The 16921-nt window shown below is 43.4% G+C and overlaps 1 protein-coding gene across 1 annotated transcript in view; it reads right to left on the bottom strand.

Moving 5' to 3' along the window:
- Nucleotides 1–16921, bottom strand: part of CEP192 (centrosomal protein 192) — a 203445-nt gene that overhangs the window by 66633 nt on the left and 119891 nt on the right. The window contains exons 32-38 of the mRNA XM_054017577.1: nucleotides 16704–16852; nucleotides 15558–15788; nucleotides 12368–12493; nucleotides 11546–11689; nucleotides 10887–10950; nucleotides 10395–10534; nucleotides 10194–10286 (exon numbers count right to left, since the gene is read on the bottom strand). Coding sequence (XP_053873552.1) covers nucleotides 10194–10286; nucleotides 10395–10534; nucleotides 10887–10950; nucleotides 11546–11689; nucleotides 12368–12493; nucleotides 15558–15788; nucleotides 16704–16852 — 947 coding nt within the window. The remainder of the gene's footprint in view (nucleotides 1–10193; nucleotides 10287–10394; nucleotides 10535–10886; nucleotides 10951–11545; nucleotides 11690–12367; nucleotides 12494–15557; nucleotides 15789–16703; nucleotides 16853–16921) is intronic.

Below are 16921 nucleotides of genomic sequence, written 5' to 3'. Positions count from 1 at the left end.
AGGGGAGAAAAGCCGGATGCAGTCGGAGCTGAACTTTGTCCTTATAGAACACAGTGTAAGGAGGCTTGGACATTAGGGCCTTGAGCTCAGACACCCTCCTGGTCGATGTTATTGCTACCAGAAACGCCACCTTATACGAGAGGTACAGGAAAGAACATGTTGCCAGCAATTTGAAAGTTTGCCCCATTAGTCTGGAAAGGACCAGATTAAGGTGCCAGGCTGGGACCGGCTGTCGAATATAAGGGTACAGTCTGTCGAGGCCTTTTAGGAAATGACTGACAAAGACCGATCAGCCCACCATGCCTGGATGGAAGGCAGAAATGGCAGCCAAGTGAACCTTTACTGACAACATGGAAAGCCCTTGCTGTTTGAGGTGAAGAAAGTAGTCCAATATGACAGGTATGGACACAAGTGTTGGAGATGGGAGGTATTGTGAAGACCAAATTGTGAATCTCTTCCATTTGGCCAGGTAGGTAGCCCTAGTGGAGTGTTTCCTACTGCCAAGGAGGACTTCTTTGATCGGACCTGAACTGGCAAACTCCATTGGATTCAGCCATGGAGATTCCATGCCGTGAGGTGAAGCGATTAGAGGGTTCGCGTCTGGAAGTGGCCGTGATCTTGGGTTATCAGGTCCGGAAACAGTGGTAAGATGATCGGGGTTTCCACGGACATTTGCAGGAGGGATGTGTACCAGTGCTGGCAAGGCCAGGCTGGAGCTATCAATAACACAGCAGCCTCATCCCTTCAAACCTTGAGGAGCACCTTGTAAACGAGCGGTATTGGAGGAAACGTGTACAACAGGTGTCCCTTCCAGGGAAGGAGGAACGGGTCTGCAATGGAATACAGTCTGTGATTCAGGAAGGAGCAGAACTTCAGGCACTTCCTGCTGTGATGCGTGGCAAACAAGTCTATCGGGGGAAACTCCCACTGTTGGAAGATGGTATTTGCGATACCTAGGCATAGGGACCACTCATGGCCATGAAAAGACCTGCTGAGATAGTCCGCCAACTCGTTCTGTACTCTGGAGAGATACGACGCCTCCAGGTGTATTGAGTGAGCTATGCAAAAGTCCCATGGTCTGAGGGCTTTCCTGGCACAGAGGAGCGGAGCATACACCCCACATCACTGTTGTATTGTCTGTCATGACAATACACATTTTCCTTCCAAATGAACTTGGAATGTCTGGCATGCCAGACAGACCGCTCTCAGCTCTCTGATGTTGATGTGAAGTGAGATCTCCACTTGGGACCAGACGCCCTGAGTTCTGAGGTCTCCCAGGTATGCACCCCACCCCAATGCTGATGCTTCCGTCACCAGCGAGAGGGCTGGCTGTGGTCTGGCAAAAGGAACACCCACACACACCGCCTGCGGGTCAAGCCACCATAGGAGGGAGTCAAGGACCGGACAAGAGCGATCTTGTCTAGACAGTTCTGAATCGGCTGATGCACCAAAGCCAGCCACACCTGTAGAGTCCGGAGTCTCAGTCTGGCTTGCTGTATTACATAGGAACAAGCAGTCATGTGTCCCAGAAGCTTTAGGCAATTCCTTGCTGTGGTATAGGGAACTGCCTGAGACTTCGTATGTTGCACAGGGACCGGAAACACTACTCTGGAGGAACACCCTCACCTGTTTAGAGTCCAATACCGCCCCTATAAACTATCCGCTGAATGGGGGATTTCTGTACATTCTGTACATTCAGTAGAAGACCCAGCTCATTGAAAGTAGCCCGATGATGCTCACTTGTGTCTCCACTTGCACATTGGAGCAGCCCTTGATTAGCCAGTTGTCGAGGTATGGAAACACCTACACCTGGTGCTTGCGTAGGAACACAGCCACAACTGCCATGCACTTGGTAAACACTCAATGAGCTGCTGACAGGCCAAACGGGAGGATAGTGAACTGATGATTGTGGTTCACCATGAACCTGAGGTACCTTCTGTGGGATGGCGTTATCAAAACATGAAAGTAAGCATCCTTCAAATCGAGGGCGGCATACCAGTCCCCCAGATCCAAGAAAGGGATGATAGAGGCCAAAGAGACCATGCGGAACTTCAGTTCCTTCATGACATTGTCGAGATTTCACAGGTCTAGGATGGGCCTGAGGCTGCCTTTGACTTTCAGTATTAGGAAATAACATGAATAGAAACCTTTGCCCTTCAGCTCCTGAGGAACCTTTTCCATTGCCTCCAGAGTTAGGATCAAGTGCACCTCCTGCGCAAGTTGTTGCTCATGAGAAGAGTCCCTGAAGAGGCACGGGGAAGGGGTTGGAAGGAGTATTCCCTTTCTACCGTGCGGAGTACCCAGTGATCCGATGTAATATCGGTCCACGTAGGGCAGAAATAGGACAGTCCTGGATGGTTTGTTGGACCTCAAAACAGTAGACCTGAGACCTGTAGCCAGATCCTTCTCATAGCTACTCCAGAGGCCATAGTGTGAGTGGACAAATCTGCCACGTGGAGGGCTGCCTGCAGCGAAGTCCAGGCAATGAGCTTACTCTCCTCTACCAAGAAGGAGAACTCTGCCCTGGAGTCTTGCGGCAACAGCTCCATCAATTTTGCCATCACGCTGCAGGAGTTGTAACTATATCTACTGATCAAAGGAGTAGCCGTGTTAGTCTGAATCTGTAAAAAGCAACAGAAGGTCCTGTGGCACCTTCAATACTTCTTGCATCTGAAGAAGTGAGGTTCTTACCTGCGAAAGCTTATGCTCCCAGTACTTCTGTTAGTCTTAAAGGTGCCACAGGACCCCCTGTATCTACTGAGGACAGCCTGGTGATTAGAAATTTGGAGCTGGAGTCCCCATGTGGAATAGATTTTTCTTCCAAAGAGGTCCAACTTTTCGGCCTCCCGGTTTTTCAGGGAGGGTCTCTGATAGCTTTGGCACTCCCATTCATTAGCCACTGCTACGACTAGGGTGTCTGGTGGGGGAGGTGTGAAAAGGTGCTCGAACCCCTTAGAGGGAAAGAAGTATTTGTTTGTTCCTCTTTGCTATTGGTGGTAAAGAAGCAGGGGTTTGCCACAGCATCTTCGTGGTACCTTGAATTGTATTAATAAGTGGCAAGGCAATACGGGAGTAATCAGAAGGGGCGAGAATGTCCACCATGGGGTCTGATGTCTCGACCACCTCCTCTGCCTGGATCCAAAGGTTCTGTGCTGCCCTCCTCAGCAGCTGCTGGCGCATTCTACTCTCCTCCAGGATGGGGGCCATTGACATTCCCGCCACCACCTCATCAGGCAAGGACAAGGCCTTAGCTGGAAGTGGGACCTGTTCCCTGCCCTTGGCACCAATGGGATCATGCGGCACCTGGTATTCCATCGCAGGTCATGTTGGTAGCGGTGCAGTGGATGCTGGTGGTGTCAGTGCCGGCAGCGTAGCCCATCCTAGGTCCTGCCCCTGGTGAGGTGCCGGAGGCACATATTAAGCTAACGCCACAGACGCCGACCTAGAGGACCACCTCTGGCTCTAGCCCTGGCGGAATGCCCAGGGGGTCCGGAATGGCCACTGGGTGAGAGTTTGCCACTGACCAGGCCACGGCACCAGATGAGTCCACTGTGCCCGCATCTGTCAGACCTGAATCGTCGCTCTTCCTGGATCTGTGGGACTCTGCATCCAACTCTGAGCATTCACTATACGAGGACCATGGAGGAGCAATGCCTGGAACTCGGAGACCAGTGCGACTCCCCTATGGGTCCACTGATGGATTGTACAGGCGACTGGTACCAAGGAGATGGCAACTGATGCAGTACCATAGAAGGTTTGCCTCTGGATGGCACAGAGGGTCTCACGGGTGCCGCTGAAACCGAGCTCAGTGTCCTGTCTCTCCTCAGAGGGGAAGGTGTAGCGGCAGATGAAGTCGTTGGTGGCCTCGAATGACTCCGGCGTGAAAGGCAACTGGAGATCATGGTCCTCCCAGATTGGGGAGTGCTGGGGGCCTGGACTCGACTGTTCCTGTGCTGGGGCAGGAGTAGACGTGACCCTAGTCAGTGGTGCTGAACACCTGTGGCCCAATGCGGGTCTCACGGTGGTGGGCTCCTGCGCCAGTCTGGGCATGGGGGAGCAGCCCCTTTCGGGTCTCCTCTTCCTGTGGGGCACAGGGGATTGAGAATGGTGCCGTCCACTTCCCTGTGTGGAACCCTGCTGGTGCCGAGGGTCTCTGGCAGAGTCCTTCCTCAGCGCCGACTCATGCCTTGGCTGTGCATGACGTCTGCTCCACTGAGCCAGGGTCCGAGTGAGGATGTAGAGCAGCCACCATTAGCAGGATCTTGAGGCGCTGATCCCTCTGAGTCCTTAGATGAAATCCCCTGCAGATCTTGCAGCGTTCTTTCTGGTGGCTTTCCCACAAACACTTCAAGCAGGAAGTGTGGAGGTCACTTCTTGGCATAGACTTGCCCCACACACTGTGCAGGGTTTAAACCCCCGGGATCAAGGGATTCCTTGGTACCGGGGAAAAGGTGGAGCAAAAGAGGGGGGTTACCCCCAACTGAAACTTATCTAGCACTATATTAAACTATACTACTATAAACCTACCTATTTACAGGACAAAAGTTCAACCTACTAGAGAAGTTGCACTTACAAAGCAAGAGCTATGAGTGTTTCGGCTAACCGTCACAGGCTGTCAGAAGGAACTGAAGTGGTGGCAGGTCGGCAGGGCTCTATATTCAGCGCCATGAAGGTGCGTCAACAATGTGCCAAGAAGGCTAACGGCATTTTGGGCTACATAAGTAGGGGCACTGCCAGCAGATCGAGGGATGTGATCATTCCCCTCTAGTCGGTGATGCCTCACTTGGAGTACTGTGTCCAATTTTGGGCCCCACACTACAAGAAGGATGTGGAAAAATTGGAAAGAGTCCAGAGGAGGGCAACAAAAATGATTAGGGGGCTGGAACACATGACTTATGAGGAGAGGCTGAGGGAACTGGGATTGTTTAGTCTGCAGAAGAGACGAATGGGGAGGGGGGATTTGATAGCTGCTTTCAACTACCTGAAAGGGGGTTCCAAAGAGGGTGGATCTAGACTGTTCTCAGTGGTACCAGATGACACAACAAGGAGTAATGGTCTCAAGCTGTGGTGGGGGAGGTTTAGGTTGGATATTAGGAAAAACTTTTTCCACTAGGAGGGTGGTGAAGCACTGGAATGGGTTACCTAGGGAGGTGGTGGAATCTCCTTCCTTAGAGGTTTTTAAGGTCAGGCTTGACAAAGCCCTGGCTGGGATATTTAGTTGGAAATTGGTCCTGCTTTGAGCAGGAAGTTGGACTAGATGACCTCCTGAGGTCCCTTCCAACCCTGATATTCTATGATTCTATGACCCCAGGGGGCACCCAGACAGACCTGACCGGTACCGCTAGGGGAAAAACCTTCCAGCTGCCATGCACGCAGCACGCACACACCTAATTGGAACTGACATGAGCAACCACTCGAAGAAGAACCTCTCTTACTTGTCTGGTTTAGGGTTATTGTAATATGAAGACTTTTTTGGGTAAGAACTGGAGCTAATTAGAGAGGATGAAGATCTGAAATAATTTTTCCTTCTTTAACTCACATAAGGCTGGAAATCAAAGGGAAGATTCTGTCCCCCATCTGAGAGTCAGTCCCTCTTCCTACATAGTGCTATTTTTGTATTTTAGCCTGTGGAGAGGGGCCTTAAATACCTGTGCTCCTTGTCTGATGAGTTTTCTAAAAATCACATGCAAGGAGCACATCCCTGAGGGAGTCCAAACCATCCTCTGGGAGGAATGGGAGTCAGCGAGGATTCTAGTCTTTTTGTCAAGAGACTATTACTCTCCAAGATTTGACATGGAACCCTTGTACGTGATGAAGCCAGTACTGTGCAGAGAAGGGGAACATTCACCTCTGATGAATCCTTAATTTAGAAAGATGGTCCTGGCTGCCTGTTAGAAGAACCAATCTATCCTTGCAGAGGTCCCTCAGGAACCACCAATATGGGGAAATTAGGAGCCCCCAAAATTGTACAGGCTCTAAACCCTTCACCTGGCAGAGCCAGGGTTCACAGGCTGGGACCAGATGTGGCAGAGCTTCCCTTTTGTGGCTCCTCAAAAGATCTTTATCAGATGGAGGGAATCCTCTGGCCATTTGCCTGCTCTATTTGACCAACTCTGCCATAGGATAGGAAAGCACGAAAAACGGGGAATGTAATAGATGTCTTATTCTGGGAAAGATCTTTGTTGTTTTAAATTGGTCTCCAGTGAACGAAGAGAAGGAGGGCTGGGAGAAGAGAACAGGATTCATTACTACAGCTTTAGAATGGCTTTAAGAGCCAGGATGAGTGCAAGAGCAGAGACACTGCTTTGTTTAGCTGGTTGGAGGCAGGGAATATGGTCTGAAACTGTTTGAGGCACAGCCAAACTCATAACCCCCATAGATACCCCCATTTTCAGCTGCCTCCAGTGTATACCAGAGGCAACTCAATTGTACTGAGTTCGTAGAATAACTACAAGCTAGAAATGTTAAGTTAAATAGTGATTAGTTTCTCTGGGCCTTCGTTTTAGCTTTTTTATCTGGATTTGTCAGTATATTAACTAATCAAGTTTTCTATTTCTTGGCAGATTTGTTTTAAAAGTTATTTATCAACAGTTGACAGCAAGTGTTCTAATCAGAGACCCATGCATTCTGAAGTTCCGGGGCCACAGAATTTGCCACAGAACCTACCTCATCACAAAGCTGTGCTCCAGAAATCATGTTTTTAGTTAAAAGGAAAAAAAATGTTTCTAACCATTGCTGAAAAAAACCTGAGCCAAATTTAAGTTAATGCAGTGCTATCTTCCTGAGTTTGTAGACAGCCTGAAAAAATAGCTGTAGAAGACATGAACCCACTCCATTAATCTCAAAGGATTGTTCAGCTGAAAGCTATAACAAATAGGGGGATGATTACTCAGGTACATTTTTACTATTTTTCTTTCAATTACATGAAAATTTTCTGTCTTCTGCAAGGCCATGTCACAGAATCTAAGAATCTCACCACAGCTTGCTACAGAGTACATGAGGCTTTGTTTGTAACCTTTTTCAGCCTGGGCTTTAGCGTGCCGGGAACACTAAAAATCTGTATCACAGCAGCATTTCTACCAGGTGCAGTGGTCTTGATATGTAGGATTGATCTATAAAACAACTTTCCCCACACAAAATCACCAACTCCTGTCCAGGACTGCCTCAGGATTTTAGTAAAAAGTCTGAAGTAATTATTTGAGGTACATCCAAATGCATCATTAACTGACTGATGACAGGAAAGAAAGGAAGACAGACTTTTTGCTGCCACCGGGTGCAGAATTGGAACCCTATAGCTTTATACATAATTGCCAAAATGCTGAAAGCATTTCAAAGGGTAATTCTCCAAATAAGCTCAGAGTCTGAGGGCCACAGAATTCCTATTTTCTGGAGGGATGTGTGCAGGCTTATTTTGGGTTATTTATCAAGTCTTTCTGTAGTTTAACTATAATCCTGAGTAGCTAGTAATATTAACAACTTTAACATGATAACTAATTTAACAATCTAGTGTTGCCTTTTTGATCCACAAAGCTGGCTAATATTTAGGGTTATTTCCACTATAAGAAGAAATCAGTGATGAGACAGATATATTCTTACTGCTATCTTGCTTATTTACAAAAAAATATACATAAAGTTTGGTCTCCTTCAATGAAGTAGGAAAAAAAAAAAAACCTAGCAGGCAGCTTTCTTGCTCAGTAATCCAAGTCTACCACTCCAGTGAGTTCTGCACCCACAAAGTTCTCTCTAATTCCTCTCAGGATCATGCTCAACTCCTTCTACATGCTTTTCTGACTCCAACACATATGCGGTGCAATTAAATCTCCTAGTCAGTCTCTGAGAGAACGATTCACTCCACATGGCTTAGCTCTGACCTGCTATGTTGCCTAGTACCTTGAGTGGTAGCTCCATAGCGTATAGCTATTCTTACTACAAAAAGGGGTCTTATTCAATCCTTCTGTTGAGCCTGAAAGATTATTTGGTGCACACATCGGCTTTAAAGAGGTCTGATTATCTTTGGATCTACAACTCACATGAAGGTAGCCATCTCTCGCTATAACAATACCTTGAGATAGTCAAGTATTTTTGTGTTAGTGTACATAAACTGAAATAAAAATAGTACACCTCCACCCCAATATAATGTGACCCAATATAACAAATTCGGATATAACGCGGTAAAGCAGCGCTCCAGTGAGGCAGGGCTGCACGCACCGGCGGATCAAAGCAAGTTCGATATAACGCAATTTCATCTATAATGTGGTAAGATTTTTTGGCTCCAGAGGACAGCGTTATATCGGGGTAGAGGTGTAGTGTGTTCAAGATAGCCATTCCACCCCTTTCTTTCAGAGAGGAGACCTAGGACATCTACCACAAACAATTTTATGTTGTTTTTTGGTTTTGTTTTTTTTAATTCTCTCTCTTCCATGTCACTCATTCTGCCTCTGTATCAGGCAATGGAATAAAATATTGATTAATTGCCTATTGCTTCTATTCTCTTTTAGATCAACATCCCCATTCCCTTATTCTTTCAAATACATCCCATACTAGGTGGTTCAACTCTTAGCTTGCTCTAGTATTACTGTTTTTCCTTTCCTGAATCCACTTTTGTTCTGCCCTTATGTTTTCTCCCCAAGCTCTCATCTCCAATGAGATATCCACTGCACATTAACTAGTCATCCAAATAAGTCTCCAATAAAGCTATTATCCCTTGTACTTGTGATAGAGAAAACTTAAGTGATTTGATCAAAGCCATAAGGAAGTCAATATTTGAGTATGAATTAGAATGAAGGAAACCTTTGTTCAATCAAACATTTAGTCCACACTGTCTCATGCAACTACTGTAGATAACCTACCTTCTACACTGAGAGCTATACTGTGTGCTGAGCAAAAAAAGCAGACACTTGCAGAAACTAACTGGGGAAGAAACTTAAAGCATAGTCTGAGTGGTGTGATGGGGTGTATCAACCCCAGACTGGGCAAACAGGAGTTCATCACTCACTGTGGGCCCAAATGGCCATGACCCTCAACATTGCTGCACATGCTTCTGGTGGAGAGAGCAGATAAAAGGAAGCAGCTCACTCCAGTCTGGGCTGGCTGAGGAGGAGGAGGGACATGCACTGCCGACTCCTTCTGAAGTACCGTCAGATCTCTTGACTGCAAAGGGGGGTATCCCTGACTACACTATGGGAGAGCCCCCATTAACGGAGGCAAACAGATGCCAAGCCACAGCCTATGGAGAACAAGCCTGCAGGAGACTCAAGGGTTGGAAGTGACACAGGGAACGCATTGGGAGCCGCCACTTGACCCTTAATAAGTTGATCATTGGCTTCTTAGCGCCCTGGGTGCCCTGCCCTTATCTCATCCTGCACTTGCCACTACGCATTATTGTCAGGGATCGCTGATATAAGTACACCTCTACCCCGATATAATACTGTCCTCGGGAGCCAAAAAAATCTTACCGCGTTATAGGTGAAACCGCGTTATATTGAACTTGCTTTGATCCACCGGAGTGCGCAGCCCCGCCCCCCCAGAGCACTGCTTTACTGCGTTATATCCAAATTCGTGTTATATCGGGTCGCGTTATATCGAGGTAGCGGTGTAGTTGGTTTGCTCTGTCTCGCCCGAGGGCCAAAACCCCAGACTGTTATTATCAGCCCCAGTCAGGAGGCTAAGAGCTACAGATTGTTCATTTGCTCCACTCCAACCAGAGGGCCGGAGTCCCTGGTTATGGCTGTCTGGCCCAGCTCAGAGTCCTGACGATTGTGTGATGCAGTGTATCAACCCTGCACTGGACACACAGAGCCTCTGTGACAAGTGGTACTACCTACAGCTACAAACTCACAAAATTAGCTATTTAATACTGACATACTCACAAGCCAAGCATACACAATTATAAAAGTGACTGAATAGCCTATGACTTTCAGGGAACAAAAACCACTGCAATAAACTTCCAACCCTAGTGACTGATTTAATTTTCAAGGCTTCTCTTCTAATAAAGCGTCAGGAAACTTTACTTAAAAAAAATAATATGGAGGACACCCTTGCCAGCTACAGTCCCCCCCAAAAAGCCAGAGGGAAAAACCAGACTGCAAGGTTTGTGGGGCTTCCAGAGGTCAGCTCTAATTTCAATGCAATGTGGGCAGCACAAAACCAATGATTTTAAGACTACTATTTAGAAAATTAAGATGTCTCCCTACCTTAATTTTTAAATAGACTTCAATATTTCCAGCATTCTTTAAAGGCAGTTGCTGCTTGGCTGAAGAACCCACACTAGCAGACAGACACATGGCCTTAAAAAAAAAAAAAAAAAAAAGGCGGTTGTATTTTACAAAGAATACAGAACTACCAACAGCAAAGAAGCTAAAGTACACAATTTATAAAAAAAAATTGTAGAATACCTGTAAGTCCTTCGGAGCATGTATCCTAGCTGTTCCAGCTCTTGCTCTGAGGGGAATACTTTTTATCACACTAGTAGGCCCTGGACTGTCAACCTCTATATCAACTCTTGCTAAGAACTCATCTGCTGGACCCAAGATATCTAGAAGGATTTTAAATTCAACAAAAGAGTTAAACATTTTTTACCTGCAAAATTCTTAAAGTTTGATGCCTGAACTATAACCAACTTGAAGCTCAATATTTTATTTTGAAGTGGTTATTATGGTAATGGGGGCCTTAATTACTTAAGATATAACTGTACTTTTATTTTGGGTATTATTTAATTTCAAGTATTAAAACTGATCTGTCAATGCCAGGATGGACGTACGCAGATTAGGGCACCAGAGCAAAAAAGTTACTGAAATGTTTTATCTGCGTTAGTGACTCATCCTTTTAGTCCTAAAGCAAACTTGTAATACACAAAAGTAGTTAAAATGGAAGTCAAACTACTATACCTGAAAGAGAGATTTGTTTCTTTGGTGCGTGGAACAGGACCCACACTACTAAGATTTCAGGATCCTGAAAAAAGGAATATATTTGATACTTTACACACATCTACTGAAAATTTCAACTTTTAAACTGTCCAATAGATAGTCTGAACAAGACATTCATTATATTGAAGATTTACATGTCTAGACTCAAATCTGGAAAAGCAGTGTTTCTAATACAAAACAACCAAAGAGAGTTTTACTATGAACGCTCCTTTTATAGGTTACAAAAAAATAGTTTCTTAGTTAAAGTGAGCTAATATACAGAGAAGCTATCCAGGTTTCCCTTAGTATACCTGAAGTGTAAGAGGGAATTAAACAGTAAAGTAAAAGCTCTGAACAATCTTGAATCTACTTTCTTGGAAAATCCCAATAGTTTGATTTTTAGTTAGTATTTTAAATTATGACGATAAAAGTTACCTACACTCTCCACCACCCAAAAACACTCTTACAGTTAAACTACTGCCTGATCACTCCCACTACCAGAAAACCAAAATCAACTCAAAACAAGAAAACAATATTGATCACATCACTACCCTTCATACAGTTAGTGTGGATTCAGTTATCTAACTAGAATAATTTTAAAGGAACAATTGCAAAAACTAATATTGTTATGAGATACTTACTTGTCCATCATAACTTGCGTGTATCACATGGTTCACAACTGATGGAGCTGCTAGCTGAGAGATTGCATCAGTCTGAGGTGAACATTCAATAAAAGTATTAACTGGTTCCTTGGAAAATGTGAAGCAACGCCACGCTACAGCATTCTGTCATAATGAAACCGCTTTTTAAAAATAAAATATTAAGATCCATATTTTCAAAAGTAATATATAGACATGGAAGTTTTGAGGATACTTCTCTAGGTATGGGTATAGCCTTTGAGGCTGTCACAGAATTGATAATTCAAAATTATCCTTTTGTGGAAACATATCCTAGCAATACAGGAAAGCAGCCATAACAGATACATATAAAATATGCTTCTCCCATGACAAGTTCATCCCTATCTACAGTAATTCTAGTAATCAATGTTACAGATAAGTTTACAAAAACAACAAGGAGTCTGGTGGCACCTTAAAGACTAACAGATTTATTTGGGCATAAGCTTTCGTGAGAAAAAACCTCACTTCTTCGGATGCATGATGCATCCGAAGAAGTGAGGTTTTTACTCACGAAAGCTTATGCCCAAATAAATCTGTTAGTCTTTAAGGTGCCACCAGACTCCTTGTTGTTTTTGTAGATACAGACTAACACGGCTACCCCCTGATACAGATAAGTTTATTCCATCACTGGAGATTTTTAAGAGCAGGTTAGAAAACACGTGTCAGGGATGGTCTAGTTAATACTTAGTCCTGTCATGAGTGCAGGGGACTGGACTAGATGACCTCTCGAGGTCCCTTCTAGTCCTCTGATTCCACCTTTAGAGATATATAACTTAATGTACTTACTGCTTTGATAATAAGTCTGATGGGCACAGAAGCATGGGTCTTGTTGATTAGTTTTAGTGGAAGAGCCTTCCAACTGCCAGATGATAGGTCACCAAAATCTAGACCATCTGTCTTTCCTGTTTCCACCTGATATTAGACATAGATATAGCCTTTATAAATTTGAGGGAAGGACCATGCTTTTCCACATATTGCCTCTCTCCTTCCCTGCACCCAGCAATACAGTGCAGTTCCCCTGCTGTCAGAAGTGGAAGAAGGGAGAAGCTGGCTTTGACACCAACAAGCAGCACCATCCAATTGAATGTCTCCCACACTTTGAGCCTGAATCTATTTCTATGGGATAGGCAGGATAAAGTAAGCACACAAGGCTAGCAGTAGAGGAACAGGCTGGGTATCAGGACATAGGAATTTAACAGCAGCATTGTAAAAGCAGCTCAGTAAAAATGCAGAATTCACAAAAATCCATATTTCAAAGCTCACAGAGAACACAAACCTGATGTTTAATTTTAGAAGTGTGTTTTGTTTGATATAAACACTTCATGAAATCAGCTTAATTAATCAAAAACTTTGTATTATCCTTTCTTCAAGATTCATTTAATTTACAGTTGAGATCTCAGGAGGACAGTTTGAGGGAAGAAAAAAATTGAACCTTCTGAGAACTACCCTAAGAATGTTTGTTCATAAGCTGCTAAAAAGATTTTTAAATAGGAACGAAAGGATATGTATAATGTTTACATGCTGGTAATATCAAGAACTGAACCAAAATTACATGCTGCACTGAGGTACTCACAGAAGAGCAAATTTTGATTTTTGACTAACTTACTAATGTACACTTAAATTTCAAATAGCTACCCATTAGTGATCTTAAAACCTTTATTTCAATAAAGAGATGCTATCAATCTTTGAGAGGCTGAAGAGATATGTAAGAAATAATTGCTATTTCAACAGAATTCCTTAGAGTCATTCTGTGCAGTTCAGATCATGGTAAAAAAAGTCTTCCAAATCAGCAGGTGCAGACAGGATAAAGAAAAGCTCTCTTATGAATGAGACTGACAATGCTCACATTTGTGAATATTTTGAAAAATACTACCTTGGAAACGAAATAGTGATTAAACATGTTCCCCATCTTGATGAAATAGGCAGAATGTTTATTTATCCACCCTGGTTAAGCAAATAGACATGAATGACGCAGATATTGGAGAATCTCTCAAGAGTTCAAAGAGAACATGACAGGATGCTTTAAGAACTAGAATGACTAGAATGCATAGACCAAAGGAGACCAAAGTGTACACTTTGCAAGATAAGTCACTTCTGAATGAGGACTCAGAACATAAAGCTCTGCTTCAGGCCCTTTGCATTGCCACTTGGACCCTCAGCCTTAATCCATATAATCCTGTAAAACAAGAATCTTAAATCTGGTATTTGAATCTATACACCAGATTCTGAAAGTTACCAAGAATCAAATATGCAGATTTAGACTTCCTATCTATGAGCACAGTAAAAACCTACTCAACCTTTTTCCACATATGCTCACTCAGCAATCACTTAAGCAAAAAGATAATTCTTATCTGTTGATGACATAAAAAGGTATAGCCGGGGAGGATGGGAAGACAGGAAAGGAAAAGTTTGTATTGGTAGAGATTTGGCATTTCCAGCAAACCAAGGCCTTTGTGGATATTTAGGGTTATCACAGGATGATTCTATTCAGACTATTTTTGAAGGCAAACAAAGGAAGTCAAAGTCAAGGAGAGAATCAGAGGTTTTTCAGGGGCCAGCAAAGTCTGCAGGTTGGCTCTCACTCTCACCCCATCCTCTCTTCATTTTACTTGAAAGCTTTTATTCACTTCAAAGTTCCCCACTGCAGAAAGACAGGAGAGTGCTGAAGTTGTGTCTTTCACTTTTTCCAGATGGTACTAGCCACAGCTCAGCTGCTTATATCCTGGATTTCAAAACCTCGGCAGAAAAGTTGGCTCAGAGAAACATAAAACAGATCTTTGCTTACAAAGTGCTAAACAAGCCTCTGTAACTATCTCCTGCTCTTTGGTTCCTGATTAATATATGACACTGTGATGACAGTGTTTGGCTTCTCCTTGGTTTAAGATGCAAGTTGTATACTAATAATTCACTCCTAGTCAGCAGCAGAGCATTCTCCTGATCAGCATACTTTTGCCACTTTGTGGTTTCAATGAAATTGTACCCCAAGCAACAAATTAGTCATGACTACCCTCCAATCTGAGTGATGGTGGCAACCAAAGACTATTCCTGGTGACAAACTTATCTTGCAAGCGACAGGTGAGGAAAAGAGAACTAGTAACTACAGAGACAGGCAAGAGAGCTTAGAGCAGCATGACTAACATGCAAGTATACAAAGCTGGAGCAGCTGTATTTGAAAGCATGCCTGTTGCATTAGGACTGGAATCACAGAACCAGAATCATCATCCATTTTGTGACAGTTTAACTGGGTCAAGGAACTGACTTGTTCTCTCAAATTCACAAAGGCTCCAACAGAAACTCTTCAGTGACAGCATAGACCCAAGGACAGACTGATCAGCTCCTGAGACAGCAAGAATTTGCCACAATTGAGACTCTGGAATAGGTTTTTCTGTTTTCATATCCAGGCTTGCCTCCTTGTTTTAACCAGCATTAACAGACAGGAATGAATGGTTAGATCAAGAGTTTTCTTCAGGAGTTAGTAGAAACCACCCATCATCTTGATGAAGGGTAAAGGGCCCAGGTTGGGGAAGAGCATATGAGCATCCACAGCACAGGAATGGCTCACACACACAGCTGGCCAAAAAAATCCAATCTCACAAACATGGAGTATGTGCAACAGAAGGAGGATCCCTGTGGACAATTACTCAAAGAAAAAAAACTTACTTATTCCTCATATTTTAGCCACCCAATTATTAAGACTGAATGAAATGAGAAACTATGCACCATACCTTAGCATAGACAAAATGCTAATTACTCATGAAGCGGAAGTCTCCAATGCCCCATATAGGGGCCCTTCTGCAAATGAATTTTGCTAAGTATCTTGTGTTAAAGTTTATACTTCTGGTACATTGCCATTTACATGAAGTATTCTCATCTCCTTTCGAAATAAAGTAATCTTGAGCTCTCCAAATAGTTTAAGTATTTAGAAAAAGCAAACACATAAGAATATATCAGTTCAATATAACAAACTGCTTCTTACCTCGAGATTAGGATTTTCAGCAACTGCTGTCAAAACTACCCTAGTTGCCAAAGCTTCTGCCTGGACTATTGTCTCAGCATCTGCAGAAACCGGCCAAGATGAAATACTGAAGACACACTGGAAGATTCCAGGATGACAAGGTAAGAAAAGTATTTTCAGCTCTTCTGTAGAATGAGGTCCTATGATGGTTTTGTTCTTGAACACTAGACATTGACATTTCAGAGGATCCATCTAAAAAAATAAGCCTTATTAGTTTCTGCAAAAGTAAAAAAAGGCAAAGTATTCCACCCTTAAGACTTACCTCTACCCACAAAGGTAAGTAACAATGGCTCGGTAGGTGGTCAACTGGTACTTGATGATCATGTTTTTGCTTAATGGTTTTAATGTTACCTTCTCCTGCCCCTTTCCCCATGTGTCTGTCTCATCCAACTGTTGCATCGTTTGAATTTTATATTTTCAGTTTTTGGAAAAATCCCTCTCCCAGTTTGTACAGCATCAAGATCACTGGCCTGCTCAGATCCTATAGCTTATTGTAATATACATAAGACTGTATAGAACAAGTAGAATAAGGAATGTTTTACATCCTAAGCTTCCTGTAACATGAATATATTTATGTTTGTTCTCCACTATTCCTATAGACATTGTATATGAAGAACTAGTTTTACAAAATGAAGTAATATACCTTACACTGTTCCAGAACAGAGTACACAAGAAGAGTAAGCTGCTACATAAAACTCAACATAAATAGTTTTTACCAGTTCTGGTTTCAAATGTTAGAGCAGTACTAAGTATAAGCCAGCTTGGTAGGTAGATGTTTGCACCACCTGCCATGCAGGGATTTAAGTTGGGATCATGAGTTCATAGCTGATAAGAAGCTACCAGTGTAGTAGAGGCTACATGCTACAATGCTGAGAGAAGGGGGGGAAAAATAAGCACCAATTGGTCTGGAAGGAGCCAACTAGAGAACTTTTTCCTACTGGAATTTGTGTCATAATAGCAGGAATGGCGTTTAAGTTTTTGACGGATTAAAACTGCAGGAGGGGACGAGTTTAGAAAGAATTTAAGAATTCATAGGACTCTATAGTCATTGTCCCTAGCACTTTAAACATTGTACTGTACACTAAAAACTATACAGAAAAAGCTTACCTTTTCTCCATTAATTGAAATACTGAAAATTCCAATGCTGACCTGCAACCATCTTTCAGTTGGATTAAAAATACCAAGACTAGTTTGTGATGCAATTCCTACACAACAAGCATTGGCGAACTTCAGCTCTTCTGGTACTCTCACATGTCCTAGGAAAGAAAACCATCTCTATTAATAACCAATATCTATATATTTACAAAATATACGCATCTACAATT

The sequence above is a fragment of the Malaclemys terrapin genome, chromosome 2 (genome assembly GCF_027887155.1).
Source record: "Malaclemys terrapin pileata isolate rMalTer1 chromosome 2, rMalTer1.hap1, whole genome shotgun sequence".
Lineage (NCBI taxonomy): Eukaryota > Metazoa > Chordata > Testudines > Emydidae > Malaclemys > Malaclemys terrapin.
This window is presented reverse-complemented; position numbering and strand designations above follow the sequence as displayed.